Genomic DNA, 17,853 nt, shown 5'->3' on the forward strand with positions numbered 1-17,853 from the left:
CTCTTTGCCACATTCCCTATTTCCATTCTCAATTTTATCAAGTCAGAAAAGGTGAACGACTGAAACCAAAATTAGGCAAGTTTCAATAATACTAATTATTCAAAAGATGCAAGGTAAATGTGTCTCAACTATCGAGAGACATTTAAGTTTTTTTAATCTAATTTTTTTAGAAATGTATTCTGACGTGTCGAATGAATAAACTACCAATTGCATTCTTTCCCTTTCTTGACATTTCGAGTTAATCTAGTTCCATTTGGCGGGTGAGGCATTAATATCAAGTCACGCTTACACATTCAATTCAACCGTTCTTACTCTCATTCAAGAACGTGTGATTCCTTTTTTCATATAGTGTGTGTGTTTTCACTGGTTAAACAAGTTTTGAACATATGTAAACTAGTGTTGCCCAATATGTGTTACAGACACCAATTCTGCATATTTTTATCAATAGGAAGAACATACAAAGATGATTGTACACCAGTTGGAGAATCGACTTGTTACAATAATATGGTTTGTGTTTCTGGTATATGTGATTGCAAAATTCCGGAAACCCAATATCACGACCCAAGTGATAAAAGTTGTAAACCAAGTAGGTAATCATGGTATATAGTTGTGTTTTAACTTTTATAGAAAAGTCAAAAGTATAAATGCAATATAACAGAATATTTGTAATGGTTTTTGTGGCTTTTGTTTTTTAGGGGGGCAGGAGTGTCTTGGTTTTATCTTATGCGGACCTCTTTTGTTTTGGAAAGAAAAACTATCATAGATACCAGCCTTTATGATTTTGTAAGCCTTGCTATTGTTTTTATACGCCCGTTTACGGGACGTATTATGGTATACCGTTGTCCGTCCGTCCGTCGGTCTGTCAGTCCCTCAGTCCGTGCGTCGTCATAATGTCGTACAATAACTCAAAAACGCTGTAACCAATTTGCATGATACTTTTGTGAATTGTTTATATCTATTGACGTGAGCTCCTTTTCGTATTTTATAAATTTTAGATTTTACGTTTCGGAGTTATGGGGTGTTATTCATTTAAATAGGGGGATTTTCAAGTTTTCGGACTATAAGCAGTTTTCATGAAATTTTGGTGAATTGTTAATATCTGTTGACGTGAGCTGCCGTTTGATTTTAAAAATTTTAGATTTTACGTTTCCGAGTTATGGGTTTTAATTCATTAAAAAAGGGGGGAATTTCCGGTTTTCAGGCAAAAACTCAAAAGTGCTTTGAGCTGTTTTCATCAAATTTTGATGCATTATTTATATCTATTGAAATGAGCTGCCTTTTGGATTTATATGAATTTTGAATTTTACGTTTCCGAGTTATGGGGTTTTATTCATTAAAAAAGGGGGATTTTCCTGTTTTAGGACAATAACTCAAAAGTGCTTTGAGCAGTTTTCATGAAACTTTGGTGATTGCTTTATTTCTATTGACGTGAGCTCCCTTTGGTTTTTTTTTATAAATTTCTGATATGACATTTAGGAGTTATGGAATGTTATTCTTTGTAAAAACGACGGGAATATCATGTGCTCATGGCGCAGCTGTTTATTGTCTACATAAGTACCATCATTTCTGTCCGAACCATAAGAATTTCATATCAATATGAATTGATATAATATATCGTTATTATTTAAAATAGCAACTGCTCTATAGTTGAAAAACTAGTTAAACGTATAATATACCGATGTAGTTTTATTATAAAGTATCGAATATTAAGTAATAATTATTTTTAGGTTTTTCACCTAAGTTTTTACTATTTTAAAATTTGCCACTATGCTATCTCGTCGAAAAGAAAAAATAATAATCCATTTTGCTCAGTTGCACATCATTGCAAAAATAAACTCGCAAAGACATACGAACTGCTCAAAAGGAGTGATGCCCTAGACCTGAGATCACAAGGGATCAGTAGATCATGTCCTGTTGATAATATTGATATTAGTTAATGATTTATAAGCAATAAACTAAACTAATAACTATCCTACTGTTTCTTTGGCTTTGTCTTCTATTATGATTTATGTCACATTTTGTCCTGCTCGGCATTTTATATCTTAATATAAGTATTAATCCTGCACTAAGCCAACTATTGTATAAATAACATGTACACGAATAATTTTTGGCTTTATTTTAAATGTGCAAATAGAGTTTACTGATACTACGCTTCCATGTATATTCGGGGTTCTCTTGGCAGTCCGCGTTTAAGCTATGTCGATATTTTTCCTAAGTCAAAAATAAATATTTGGATTCAAAAGTAAAATAAAAAAAATACCGAACTCTAAGGAAAATTTCAAAACGGAAAGTTCCTTATCAAATGGCAAAATCGAAAGCCCAAACACATCAAACGAATGGAAAACAACGGTCATATTCCTGACTTGGTACAGGCATTTTCTTAGGTAGAAAATGATGAATTATACCTGGTTTTAAAGCTGGTATAATAGCTGGTATTCAAATGACTTAACCTTAAAGTGTTGGATGTAAATTAAAGAATAAAAACAATATATGTTCTTCGCCGGAAATATAAGATTTATTTGTAATCGCTACGAAACATGAGAAAAACTCGACAAGCCTCGCTTTTCGTCCTGTTTCTAAAGCTCATACAAATAAATTATATATTTGCCCACAATGTACATCATTCTGAAGTTAGAAGGGTGACCGAAAGTTGTTCACGTCTGTGGGATAGTTCTCTTATTGGCACCCAGATCTCATCTCCTTATTTGTATATTAAAGTATTGATTACAGAAAATACGTCTTCAATAAAAATGTTAATTAATAAAACAACCTTTAAGCATGCTAACATTATTAACTTAACTTTATCGAGCGTTGTTCAAACAGTTAACCTTGTTTTGCGTGCATTTTATTATAGAAAAGTTGATACTTATATAAAAATAAGAAGATGTAGTATGATTACCAATGAGACAACTCTCCACAAGAGACCAAATGACACAGAAATTAACAACTATGGGTCACCGCATGGCTTTCAACAATGAGTGAAACCCATATTGCATAGTCAACTATAAAAGGCCCCGAAATGACAAATGTAAAAAATTCAAACGAGAAAACTAAAGGCCTGATAAATGTACAAATTAATGAACGAAAAGCAAATATGAAAGACAGCAACAGTAATAATTGTTTATACCATACTAATTGAAACAGAGCCCAATCAGGCCAAATATATTCAAGACTACTTTAAACAGAGTAAAAGTAAAGCATTTTATTACAGTTGGGAAATTCCATGGTAATTGTTCGACTGCGGCCAGAGATACCAGTTGTTACCCTCCTTTGCTTTGTTCGGACAATAAATGCAAGTGCGAACTGCCAGCTACGCAGCATTATGATACAGATGATAATACCTGTATTGGTACGTATAAAGTACTTACCCCTTTCCTATAAAGATTTGAATTTACAAAAAAAAAATGATCATAGATAACAGGCTTATAACAAAGAACACCAGGTGCTCGAATCGAAACATTTGCCAAATTAAATGAATTTCGAAGTTGAGGATTATTTGAAACGTATATTCCCAAACAGTTGTTTGTATATGCTAAAGCCATCTATATCTGGTTGTAGAAAAAAATAATGTTTTGAATGATTTTAATTTTTGGTTAACAGTAAACTTTCTTCAACGGTTTCGGTTCTTATACATTTTTGGCTTCTGATGAAGGCAAACCCAGAAAAGCGCTTAAGACGAATCAAATTCATAAAGTGTTGTTTTCATTTTTTACAGAACTATACATCAATATATAGAGAATAAAGTGTATTGATCTGACAAAATATCGGTATAAGAATAGGTACTAGAAAATATTCTTACTAATCCCTATATCATTATTATACCAAGTCAAATCACTGCTCTTATTTTTATACTATAGCCCCTAATGAATTCATACCAATTCAAAATATTAAATTTGTTTGTTGTTATAGTTTTAAAACTGATGTTAAATGTGAACCCTTTGAAATTCCATTTAATTTTGTCGGAATAAAATTGTTACGTTTCAAATTAGTGTGTTGTTAAAATCAGTCAGTGGTCAATTTATTGCAAATTTTAAAGAATAAGCTTTGCTTAAAATGCATATGGACAGTGACTGTATATCATATAATTGATACAATCAACGCATTTTGACTGCTCAAATAGATCGATTGCAGTTAACAAGCTGTCAACCCTAACTCTTACATATGGCTAGATTGTCCCGATTGGCTACATATATGTAACGCAAATAAATTATTAATTTCAAGATGTCTGTTAGGATTGTTGTGTCGTTTGTGTTGTCAACACACCCAAATAATTTAATTTTGGATGCACCACGTCTTCTGATTGGCTAAAAGTTTTTTTACTACCAGTTCATAGACATAATTTTGTCAACGTTTTTTTTCATGGTTTACTCCTTAAAAATGAAATTTAGGATTAAATTATAAGAAATGACTGTAATATTTTTTCTGTTTTTAAGAAATAGCCTGAAAAATGTTGTGCACACTTTTAAATAACCCTCATGTTTTCACCATCATTTCATCATAGACAGAAAAAATATTACAGTCATTCCTTAAACAACAGGAAGGGTGTCACATGTGGAGCAAGATCTGCTTACACTTCCGGTGCACATTATATCATCCCCAATTTTTTGGGGGGTTTCGTATTGCTCAAACTTTAGTTGTTTATGTTGTGTTTTGTATACTGTTGTTTGTCTTTTGGTCTTTTTTTCGTTTTGGGCCATGGCATTGTCAGTTTATTTTTCGACTAATGAGGTTGAAAAAAGAACTCAAAGGAAAATTCAAAACGGAAAGTCCTTTATCAAATGGCAAAATCAAAAGCTCAAACACATCAAACGAATGGAAAACAACTGCTATAGTCCTGCTATAGTCCTGACTTGGTATAGACATTTCCTTATGTAGAAAAGGGAGGATTAAACCTGGTTTAATAGCTATCTAAACCTCTTACTTGTATGACAGTCGGATAAAATTCAATTATATTGACAACATTACAATGTGTGAATGTCCCTTTGCTATCTTTTGACTTGTTTTTTTTTATGTTAATCCTACATCTCTCTTTATTTTCACATGTATAGTAAATATGTGAAAGAGAGTCGAAAGATACCAGAGGGACAGTCAAACTCACAGAACGAAAACAAACTGACAACACCATGGCAAAAAAAAAGACAAACAGACAAATAATAGTAAAGATGACACAACATAGAAAACCAAAGACTAAGCAACACGAACCCCAACAAAAACTAGGGGTGATCTCAGGTGCTCCGGAAGGGTAAGCAGATCCTGTTCCACATGTGGCACATGAAGTTTCTTTCTTTATTTATTGTGTTGTTTTTGATTACTTTACCTTTGCTGTTTTCCTTGCCATTGTTGTTGTTTGACTTTCCACGGTGCTCATTGGTTTAATATAGGGCGGGCTAGTCCATTTATTATTTCACAGAATATATGTCTTTAAGAATTTTAAACATGTGTTTACTATGTAATGATAGCATTAACTGCTATTTAATGGCTGAAGGAACGAACATTCTGACAAAAGTTTCAAAAAATTAGATCCATGAAGCAATTACTTCCTATCATGGAAAAAGTAAATTAAAATTCGAAGGAAATCAGAATAAATGCAATTAACCGGAATGTAGTTCAATAGACTACTATAAAATATCAAAACATGCATTCTTCCATGCTGGTTTTGGCAAAACCTTTTAGAATTGTAGGTCCTTAATGCTCTTTTTCTTCGTACTTTATTTGGTCTTTTTCATTTTTCATTCGAGCGTCCCTCATGAGTCTTTTGTAGACGAAAACCTGGTGTGTTTGATGAGTTATTTTCCAATGGTATAAATTTGGGATGAAGTTAAACGTAATAAACTGTTCAATCAAAATCCCTTCTGCATGAGAGTCAATAGTTAGGTCACGAAGTAATCTTTACTGGAAAAATAATTATCGCCTGACTGGATTGGAACATTTTGTTTTTTGATAATGAAACAATTTCTCAAAACTTTATTTTACGCAGAGTTTAAGCTAGCTATAACCCAACATTATGACGTTTTGTTTCTTCCAGTTGAAGTAAACTGGATATCTTTCATTTTTTTCTAAATTCAAAACCAATTAGAGAATGTTCAAAACTTTAAAATTGATTTAATAATCTAAAGATATATATATGTATCACACAATTATATACACATAAAACATGCTTTTTATCATTGTAGATAAATTTGTTGTTGGGACGACGGAATTAGGAGCTATTTTAGGCGTAACTAAGGAATCAGGAAAAGAAGAAAATGAGCATGTAAGATTATACATGACTTCTGTCTATCTATTATTCTCCGACAATCTATGTGTCATCTTTGTTTCCGTATAATTTTTCAGTATTTTAAACAAGTGAGAGGTTTAGCTAGCTACAAAAACCGGGTTTAATCCACCATTTTCTACATAAGGACATGCCTGTACCAAGTCAAGAATTTGTGACAGATGTTTTCCATTCGTTAGATGTGTTTGAACTTTTCGTTTTGACATTTGATAAGTGACTTATTGAATTTTCCATGGAGTTCGGTATTCTTGCTTTTTTATTTTTTATATCGTACTGTAACCTGAGTTTGATAGATATGTTAACATAGAATAATTTTAAATTCGTTATTGTCCCCCGCGCAACGCGTTGCGGGGGATATAGAAACACCGGGCGTCCGTCCGTTCTTGTTAGCACTCTCACAGGTACAATTCCTGAGAGACTTTTATAATACTATAGGTTAATATCAGCAATATCTCGGACAAGTTCTATAATGGTGGACGATCGCTTTTTTTAAAAGAGTTATGACCCTTGGAAATATTAAATTTATGAAAAATGACCTGTTTAGCGCTTTCACGGGTACACTTTTTTATAAAACTTATAGGGCACTATACTATAAGTAATGACCTTGAAGGTCTGTTTTAAATATTTAGTATTCAATATAAAAAAAAATTTTGTCCCTCGCGCTCGCTTTTTATTTATAAATTGTTTTAAAGAACAACAAAAAAATGTTTTTTTTTAAGTTATTGCTCCTAGATAGATAAAATACGTGCAACGCGGGGGACATTGAATTTAGTATGCTTATACCATGGTCAAAGTATGTTTAAGATAGTCAGAAATGTGTGCAGATTATCTGACCTACTGAGTTAGTGATCACTATTTTAAAAGTCAAGGTCCTAGTTACTTTAAAAAAAAAAAAGTGTGTAAAAAAAAATTGTTTCCGGAGAATAAATCAAATATTACATAATATTATTTGATTACATATAGATTACCTTAGCTGTATTTGGCAAAATCTTTCAGAATTTTTGGTCCTCAATGCGCTTCAACTTCGTACTTTATTTGGCCTTTTAACTTTTTTGATTTGAACGTCACTGATTAGTCTTTTGTATACGGAACGCGCGTTTTGCGTTCAAAATTTTAATCCTGGTATAGTATAATGAGCTTATTATCATACGGTAATACGTATTGAAAGGTAGATCCCTATTGATTTTGAAGTCATAATGTCTAAGATCAAGGTCCTAGTTGCTAAAATCAAACTAAAATTTGTGCAGAAATGTAGTTTGCGGACGCTTAATCATACTGTATAGTTGATTATAACCATATTTTGTAACAACAAATAAAAAGAAAGATAATTGATTGTGAGTTCACTATGCCTAATATCATGCTCAATGTTGTAGCGATTTTAGTCTAAAATTGATGTGACCGCGCTTGTGTTCAGTCTTAATATTTAAATATATATGTTGTAATTGATGATAATACATACCATATATAAATGAACACGAGTGCAGCCACTTACATTTTTATACAAAAACCGTGTGAAAAGTGACGTTTTATGGCATATTTGATAGATTTTTCATATTTAAGCTTGAATTTGAGCGTCTTTAATGACCAAATCAGTTCAAATCTTTTACATCAACTAATTGAATCGACTGAAGTAGACACTTAAGAGTTTAAAAAATGTCAAAATCTTTCATCCGAAGGACTTTAAATTTTAGTCCAAAATTAGCTCTTATCGGACCTTCTCCTTTGTGCAAAAAATTGTTTCAAGAAACTTAATCATATACTACATAAGGGATGCAATCTTTCTTGGAGATATGGCTACCTAGGGGTAGTGGATTATGTGCATGTGCTCTTGCATTTCAACTGTGAGCTTTAGATATTTGCCTTGGTAGTTATTTTTAAAAAGTAACATATATTTAAAAAATCAACATGTCAATCAAAATTCAAACATATTCCTTGTTTTTATTTTATATCATTCCACCACATATCATGTTTCTTATATATGTTGTTAATTTCATAGTTTTTATTTTATATCATTCCACTATATATCATGTTTTTTTAGATATGGTGGTTATTTCCTAGTTTTTATTATATATTATTCCACCCTATATACTATATCTATGATGTACGGTATATTTCCTAGTTATAATTTTACATAAGTCAAATCTATGCCCTTTTTATTAGATGCAATGGTTATTTTATTGTATCTGTTTATAATCATTCCAACCTATATAATATTTCTTAGATTAATTGGTTATTTTCTAGTTGTTGTTTTATTCAATTCCAATCTGAATCTGTGTCTTATTTCTAAGATGAATTGATTTTTTCCTAGTATTCTATTATAATATCCCACTATATACCCCTATTCTTAGATGTGGTTATTTTCATTTTTTGTACGTTTTTATCCTTCCACCCTGTATTCTGTTTATTAGATGTTTTAATCATTTCCTAGTAGTAGTTGTTTATAATTTTAATCTTTGTCTTATTTCTTCGATCTTTAGTTTATTTCTTTGTAGTTATTTTATACTTAGTGGTAAATACATATAAACTGTATGTATAATACGACCAATTGCAATCGTACTGTATCAGCCACCCGTGGTGATATCGATAGCAGTCACGGTTGCAAAGGCTTTATCACACCTTTAATCTGTATCACGTCACGTCATCGATATCAGTCACTGTTGCAAAAGGCTTTATCAAACCCCTAATCTGTACAACGTCATGTACATAAAAACATCTATTTGAGGTATATAATAAAGTGTATATGATCTGGCTTTTTCAATATTACACACCGTATCAACCCTCAACCAATATAATCCCTCGAGCAGATTTCTTGGGATTATATTGGTGTCTGGGGTTGATACGGATGTGATATTGAAAAAGCCATATGATATTCTCTATTTATTGTATATGATTCCTAACAGTTACTGTGTTTGTCTTATTTCTCAGATGTAATGGTTATTTCCTAGAAGTTATTGTGTGTAATTCTGATTTATGTCTTATTTCACAGAAGTTTTTTGTCATTTCCTAGTAGTTATTGTATATAATTTCAATCTTTGTCTTATTTCTTTGATGTTTTGGTTATATCCTAGGACCTATATAATACCATTCCATCCTATATACTATGTCTTAGATGTGGTGGTTATTTCCTAGCCTTTAGTTTATATCATTCCACCCTATGTACTATTTACTAGTAGTTATTTTATATCAAACTATCCTGTATCCTATTCCCTATATGTATTGGTTGCTTCGTAAATGTAGTAGTTGTTGTATATTGTACCAATCTATGTATTAATTCTTAGATGCATTGATTATTTCCGAGTTTTATTATATCATTCCGACATTTATTCTATTTACTAGTTGGTTTTGTTTTTTCCTATTTTTGATTTTATTACATTCCTCCCTATGTCTTTTTCTTATAAATATGACTTATTTCTCAGTTGTTAATAATATCATTCATCCCCCTTATTTCCTTATTCTAAGATGTATAAGATTTATTGGTTATTCACTGGCTGCTTTTTCATATAATTCCACCTTATGTCCTTTTTCAAAAATGTATTGTAATTTACCATTTTTTTTATTTCATATCATTAAACCCCATGAACTTCCTCAGATGTGGCGGGTTTTTCATGTTTTTTTTTTTTTTTTTTTTTTTTTTCATTTTATTTCAGTCCACTCTATATTCGATTCTTAGGATTTACTGGTTATTTTTTGTTTTTATTTTATATCATTCCGATCTATGTACTACATCTTAGATGTATTAGTTTTTTCCTAGTTTTTATTTTATATCATTCTTCCCCCCTATATTTTTTTTCCTCATACTTATTGTATATTATTCAACCTTAGTCGTATGTCTTAGATGTAGCAGTTATTTTTTAGGTGTTATTTTAAATCATTCCGCCTTTATACTATTTCTTAGATTTGGTGTTTTTTCGTAATCTAAAACAATAATCATTATCACATAGAACAATGATATGTGGTATGATAGTTAATGAGACAACTACCCACTGGAGACCAATTGACGTGGATGTTAGCTTAGCAACTATAGTTCAACGTACTGCTTTTAACAATGATAAAAACCAGAGCAAGCTGAAAAACCGCCGACATTTCTAACAGTTTGAAAATGTGACACAATTCAAACAAGAAAATCGTAATTACAATAGCTTTCATTTATTTTATATTCATTATACCGATAGTAGTTTTTATTTGTCTCCAAAAGCTGTTCTTATCTTTACATTTATATATCTTTTAAAATGTATTGTTTCTATACTTGTGTAGTTTTGTTTCGCTTTAACTTGTAGCTAATTTATATTTTTCAGAGACATGGTTTAAGACATGTAAGAGGCGAATTTCTTTTGGCAGGATGTGTTGCTGTGATATTGTTTGGCATGATCGCAGTAATGACAACTATAATAATATATAAGAAAACAAAATAAAATATGAGTGCAAAGTGATATTACGTATGCCAATCGGTCAATTCCGGTTACAAATATTTTGAAAAATGTATCATATTAATAGTATATTGAAAACTGCTTTATTTTGATATATTTTTATGGCATCATTAGACTTAGTTCTAAGATATACGATTCCTGCATTCTGTTTAACTGAATCGGTAAAATTTATGATGCAAATATCATGAAAAATTAGCCGATTCCCGACCATGAGTTTGTGTTTTTCTATTGATATATACTGTCATTATACAATCTGTTGTCAATTTTCGCAAGAGTAATTTAACGATGTTCAAAACTCATACATCGATTCAGAGGATACCAATATAGGTAACAAACTAAAACTCAGGAAATCGCATGAACATTTAGAGAGGAGTGAGAAGGGAAGCATCATACATTTTTTTGTCATATATCATGCAAAAAGTTTAATCACAAAAATTCTGAACTCCGAGGAAAATCCAAAACGGAAAGTCCCTAATCAAATGGCAAAATCAAAAGCACAAACACATCAAACGAATGGACAACAACTGTCATATTCCTGAATTGGTACAAGCATTTTGTAGAAAATGGTGGATTGAACCTGGTTTTATAGCGCTGAACCTCTCACTTGTATGACAGTTGCATCAAATTCCATTATATTGACAACGATGTGTGAATAAAACAAACAGAAAAAATAGGTAAAAATGTAAAATAGGGGTACCTCAGTCAACACCGTGTCACAATCTTAATTACAACAAAAACGAACAAATATTTAACCAAAAAGTACAAAAAAGCATATATTCCATTTAATAACCTCGTTCATTGCTTACTTATTTTTGTATTTTATCACACAAATCCACACTTAGTCAAATTGCCACGAATGGAGTTAGTTCACAATCGGCGAAATTACGGATAAGTCGATCATAATAGTGTCTTAAGATATATAACCGTGTTGTTAAAATGTGACATTTTAAAGTCATACGAAGGGTAAGAAGGTATGTTACTGCAGTTGAATTGGAAGTTGACTTTTTGAAAATTGAAATCATCACGTTTGTCTTAGACTTTGTCGTCCATCTGTGTCAATATCTATAAACAGATCAATATTCAAATCGGATCTTCCAGTTTATAATTTAAAAACCTTAATTGGAATTAACCACTAAAATAATATTGGTAATGGGATGACAGGATTAAAAAACTTTGCTAGATGTTTTATTTCTGTCTTTTATAATGTTCTGTATGAGTTCAGCTTCTTATGAATACAGTCGGGTAGTGGTGGTGCATAAACTAGTGCTCATTAAAATACCGACTGTCTGAAGTTGTAACATCAATCCACTAAACTCAGCAAATATGTTGTAGATAACAAATGTCTAGCATTTTGATGATATCATCTTCAACGTATTTTGTGGTTGTAATCATTGTGGTTTTTTTCACAAAGTGTATTTTCTCATGACTTGTAACAAGGAATCTTTATTTTCGACTCCCATTTTAGTAAAAATAACCTCTGTTTAAAGAGACAATGTACTTGATTGACCATTGAGCAACGGAAGTAGATGTGTAAGGCGTAGCTTTGCTAATCAAAAGTTTTGATATTACTGCAAAAGTGACATGATTTTGATTAAAGATTTGGATTAGAATTCTAGATTTTTTAAGAGCCAATCTGCCAGAAAACCATGCAAAACCGTCCGAATGTCACTTTTTCCAAATGAGTTCATATTTGGCATATTGGTGCACCTTAGTAATGTAAATAACCACACACATTTTTTTGGGAAAATATTGAACTGATCTGGATATTTTTTGAGCGCCATGTTTTAACAGATGAAATTGCTCGAAAACAGCAAAAATAAGCCTTTTTTGGCATATTTCGCTGGTTTAAATAAAAAAATATGGTAACATTTATAATTTTTTGATAGTTGTTCCTAATAATACATCACTTTAAGTGTAAGAATGCATAGAATTAACAATGCTGTCTATTATGTGTATGTATAATCTAACTGTTTCAATATGTCTTATTTAGCTACATGTCCAAAATAGCTGATTTTGGTCATCTTTCAGAGCCAAAATACTCCAAGACCCGTTTATTATTGTAAAACAACATATCTACTTGCAAAGTATAACTATATATACCCAATCAAAAAAAATATCAAGCTCGGCAAATAATGTTGGTGTCTGGTATATGCCACAACAAAATGGGGTAACCTGCATATTCAAATTTTCTCAATTTTGCCGTCTAATTTGTAACTACTGACATATGATAGGATCTGGACTTATAAATAAGTATAACAACAAATGGAAAAGAGTAATTAATGTTTCATTTAATACATTAAGAAAATAATCATACATAAATACAAATTATTCATTATAAATCTAGAGGCTCCCAGGGGCCGAAATAGATCGTATTGACAAATTGTGCACCTAAAACGATAAAAAACACATATTTCAAACGCAATCAATTTAAATTAGAAGTTAAACAATTCAGAATAAGTTCAGACTGTAAAAAAAAAGTTTCTTCTGACCACTTTTGCAATTTATTCTTATAATATATTGATATAGTTGTCGGATAGTAGCAGAAAACTGTGAAAATTTGTAAATTTACACATTTCAGGGACAATAGCTCATAGATGTTATGTTCAATTTTTCAGAAAAATGTTGGGTATTTAGATCTTGTCATGTTGATAGTTTTTATCAATATATATATATATATATATATATATATTGAAAAGTTTTTAAATTTTGTATACATATGTATAAGTATGACACTTCTTCTAAAGTTATTAAGATGATGGTTTAAAAGTGAAAACTGTAAACAGATGATTTTAACAGACACTTGTTGATGGAAATTTTTTTATGCCCCTTTGAGCCTAGTATGCTAACAAGGCAAGATTTGCCAGGTACCTATATCTATGTTGCTGCAATGTGGTCAATACAAACATGAAAATCATAAATGCTTCTAAAAAAAAATCCCATAACTAGACGAAAAACAAATTACTTAGTCTATATATACCAGTGCAAAATTTATAAAGAATTTTAAATGAAATTGGATAGCTGTTAAGATTACTGTACCTATAATGCTCTACATCACATCCTCGGAGATAACAGAATTAAAATAAGTCATATGAATCTTCAAATTTCAATAAAGTTGAATTGGTTTTTTTATACTTGAATGGCTATAGGTTTTACTATAAAACAAGTGTACATTAACTTTCTTGTAAAAGAAAAACTATAACATTAAAATCTCCATAAATGATGAACTGTTATTTTTTGAGACATCATCCCATGGAAGATTTAACTGATGTTTTAAAGTTGGAAAGTTTCTGTTGCTTGTTTGGTTGGTTGAAATTGTTTCTGTTAGAAGCATTATCAGTCTCCCAATCTGATGTTGACTGCTGTGAAAGTTCAGTTGTTGTTGACACTGACAGAAAGGTTAGATGCGAGTCTAGATCTGAAAACCACAAAACATACATACATAAATCAGGCTGTTAGTTTTCATATTTTTTCATTTTCTTATTTTGGGGCCTTTTATGGCTGAATATATATGCAGTATAGGTCTTGCTCATTGTTGAAGGCAATATGGTGTATGAAGACCTATAGCTTTACTTCTATGTCATTTGTTCTCATTGGCAATCATACCACATTTTTTTTTAATTTCATATATACCACTGACAGGAAATAAAACTTTTACTGTAAGTGGATGCAATTACAAAATTCTCCAAACTAAGGCCAAATCATTTTTGCAGAATAGTTATTATCCACTCCTTTTAAGCATGTCCAAATAGCCCTTAACATCCTTACAATAATGAAAATTGCGTCCATTTCGTTTGGCATGTCAAATTACCTCTCAATATAATTTTACATTGAAAACAGACAATGGTGATAATTTGACCGCTTTTAGTGACAATCTTTGAAATGGTGGCCATCTTTATATCTGTTCTCTGTGTCAAAGTACAGCTAAATATCAATATTCTTTAAAATCAAACTCAACAAAATTGAAAATTTTACCCTTTATTTGCTGTGTCCATCTTTAAAAAAAAATTTCATTGTTTTGTTGGCATGTCAAAAGTGCTATAATTCCTTAATGTCAATTTTCATATAAGGCCATCTTGAAAATGTTTGCCATTTTGGAAGAAAAAACAACCTTACTTTGTTAAGCAAGTCAAACTACCACGACTATCCCTAATTAACAATTTTCATTAAATTAACCAGTGTTGAAATTTGTGCCATCCTTGGTGGCCATTTTGAAAATGTTTGACATCAGATAATCATCCACATATTGTGCTTTGTTTTCACTAAAGTTTCATTTAAAAAGATAACACCAGTTATCTCAGAAAAGGACAAATTTTGTGGAAGATGAAGAAAAAATGCAAGTTTGGACAGAACATTCAAGCTACACAATGTATAACAGCTCTAAATTTGTAATGGGATTAAATATTTGACAAAGAATAGGTTTCTAACACAGAATAAATATGGTATAAAGATAAAGTTTAATAGATTCAGCATATCAGAGAACCCCAAGATCAAATTAAGATTTAAAATTTAGTTTAATTTTGGACCCTTTGGACCTCAATGTAAACCAATTTCAAAATAGGGCCCAAAAACTAAATACAGGTTAGATTCAGGCTGAATCAGCATCTTTAAAATTATTGTTGAAATCAAACACAGTTAAATTATGGACCCCATTTGAACCAACTTGAAAACTGGGACCAAAATCATAAATCTAAGTACATATTTATATTCAGGATATTTGATTATTTCTATTTATCATTCAAAGAACCCTAATTCATTGTAATTAGAGTTCAAGTTTTGTTAAAATTAAACTAAGTTAAAATTTGGACCCTTTGGACTTTAAAATGTGGACAAATTTGAAAACCGGACCAAAATTAAAAATCTAAATATAAAACATTTGCATTTTGTATATCAAAAGAACCTCAAGAATTCAACTTGTGTAGAAATAAGAAAAAAAAATTTGGACCATTTTGAAATCAATGTGAACCAATTTAAAATGGGGCCCAATTGCAACATCATAAATTAATTAAATACATTGTTAGATTTAGCATATTAAGAACCCAACTAATGTTTTATTTTAATTTGTTCTTGTCCTAAACATGCATGAACTATTTGCCATTGGACATTAGCATTACCAACAACCAATCAATTAATCGAACAGGTGAAATATCTTCAAAAGTACCAATAAAAATCTCCCCCTTTTATATTTGAAAAAGTAAAATCACAAAAATACTGAACTCAGAGGAAAATTCAAAAAGGAAAGTCCCCAATCAAATGGCAAAATCAAAAGTTCAAACACATCAAACGAATGGATAACAACTGTCATATTCCTGACTTGGTACAGGCATTTTCTTATGTAGAAAATGGTGGATTGAACCTGTTTTTATAGCAAGATAATAAACCTCTCACTTGTATGACAGTCGCATCAAATTCCATTATATTGACAACGATGCTTGAACAAAACAAACAGACACAATAGGTAAAATTGTGAAAAATAGGGGTACAGCAGTCAACATTGTGTTATCATCTTAATCACTATAAAAGCAAACAAATGTAACGAAGAAGCACAAAAAGGCATACATCAAATTTAACATCCTCATTTTGCTTATATTATACGATTTTATATATCTATGTAAAATCCACCCATAAAGGATGGAAGGTTTTAAGTACTGGCGTAAAATCGCGCTTTTGAAATTCGCACAGGTAGACATAAAATAATTTTGTCGTTCAAAGTATGACGGGATACAAAATACAGAGTCACGTAAAATGGATATCACAAAAAACTGACTTAACAGTAAAAGTAATACGTATTAATAAATAAAATAATTGAAATGGAATGTATGAACAGTTCATTAGTCATTGTTATTTATTGAATGGAAACTATAGGAGCTGCCCAATATAGTACTACAAATTAAAATTAGCAAAGTGATTTTTCAATGGGAAAACCAAGTTAACAAAGACCTGTTTAATAAAACTGATGTACAAATGTATAACATGTAATTGTATAATTATGTTATTATATAAGTGATTACATATACTTTGTATGATTACCATGTTATACAAAGAGTTAAATTAATATACAAGTTAATAATAACTTACCAATATCTTCTTCTATACATGTATTTAGTTTGACCTGGCTATTGTCACTTTTACAAAAATTCATCTTAATTGAGCATTGCTTGCATATATATAGCCCTACAAATAAAAAGTGTTAAACTATAAAATAATTCTTCAATTTTGTTTTACATGAAATAAAATATATCAGACAGGAAATGTAGGGTAGTGTAGCATCACTGTGCATGTAGTTTAAATGTATGTTTTTTCTTTTAAAAAGGGCTCTATAAGTAATCTACATACATGTACACGTACATGTAGGGTCCTAAAATTGAACTTTACAAAAGTTTGCAATGCTTTTGATTTTTTTAGTCTCCATGGCCTATTAGTTCATTAAAAAAATATTATTCTCTGGATAAAGTTGTCTAGTGTTACATGTACAGTTTGTTGTATGTAAAACATGTATTTGTAGGAGGCTTTTCCACGAGATGAAATTTTTTTTTAGTAGACAAAGAGCTGAACAACTTCCAGTAAGAACTGGAAATATAACTTAGGGGAAGAGAATAAAAACCTGACCTGCTAAACGTTGAATATGTTGAAATAGATTTTGATTATTATCATGATTCTGGTCTATAAATTGATTTTTTAAAGCAGAAAATAAATATATATTGTACCCTGGTTAATAGCTTGAAAATTAAAATTCTGTCCTAAGCTGACAAGGACATAAATATTTTGACCATTCTAACCCTCCCCCTTGCTTTTTTAATCAAATGGTCCCAAGACAGAACAATGTATATACAGATATAAATTATTTGCTTGCACTTTGCCATAGGAAATAAATAAGATGTCTTAGAAACAGGTCAGGTGTAAAAGAATATTCACATGCCCCTTCAACATCCCCCCCTTTTTTAATCCAACTAATGTATCAATTGTTGGTCCCCTAATTTCAGATTGACTATATGGAACAAATGAAAATTGATTGTAAGATTTGTACCTGTTTCTACTGGAATAACTCGTCCTGTATACAGCCTGTTTTGAAAGGGTGAAGATCCTTGGTCAGCTTTGGCTTTGCTGGAAGAGGGTTGGACGAGATGTTGACATCTTGCTTGACTATCATGTCAA

General features: G+C 30.9%; 1 protein-coding gene and 1 long non-coding RNA gene across 4 annotated transcripts in view; one reads left to right on the forward strand and one right to left on the reverse strand.

Moving 5' to 3' along the window:
- The window catches only part of LOC127718426 (uncharacterized), a 28,821-nt gene extending 18,102 nt beyond the window's left edge, over positions 1 to 10,719 (forward strand). For 2 of the 3 annotated variants that reach the window (XR_007989816.1, XR_007989815.1), the window contains exons 2-4: positions 3,212 to 3,349; positions 6,174 to 6,253; positions 10,570 to 10,719. Coding sequence is in view for 1 of the 3 variants with exons in the window: in XM_052224444.1 (XP_052080404.1) it covers positions 505 to 586; positions 3,212 to 3,349; positions 6,174 to 6,253; positions 10,570 to 10,686 (417 nt within the window). In the remaining 2 variants the exon portion in view is untranslated. Of the gene's footprint in view, positions 1 to 458; positions 587 to 3,211; positions 3,350 to 6,173; positions 6,254 to 10,569 lie in introns of those variants that run through there. The other variant, XM_052224444.1, reaches the window with a different exon arrangement.
- A 2,255-nt stretch (positions 10,720 to 12,974) lies between these two features.
- On the reverse strand, positions 12,975 to 17,275 carry LOC127718429 (uncharacterized). Its single transcript, XR_007989819.1, has 2 exons — positions 16,777 to 17,275; positions 12,975 to 14,116 (listed from the first exon to the last, which is right to left on the reverse strand). It is a non-coding gene; the product is annotated as an uncharacterized LOC127718429 (long non-coding RNA).
- Positions 17,276 to 17,853: the final 578 nt, after the last annotated feature.

Source organism: Mytilus californianus, unplaced genomic scaffold, assembly GCF_021869535.1.
Source record: "Mytilus californianus isolate M0D057914Y unplaced genomic scaffold, xbMytCali1.0.p SCAF_10, whole genome shotgun sequence".
In the NCBI taxonomy this organism is placed as follows: Eukaryota; Metazoa; Mollusca; class Bivalvia; order Mytilida; family Mytilidae; genus Mytilus; species Mytilus californianus.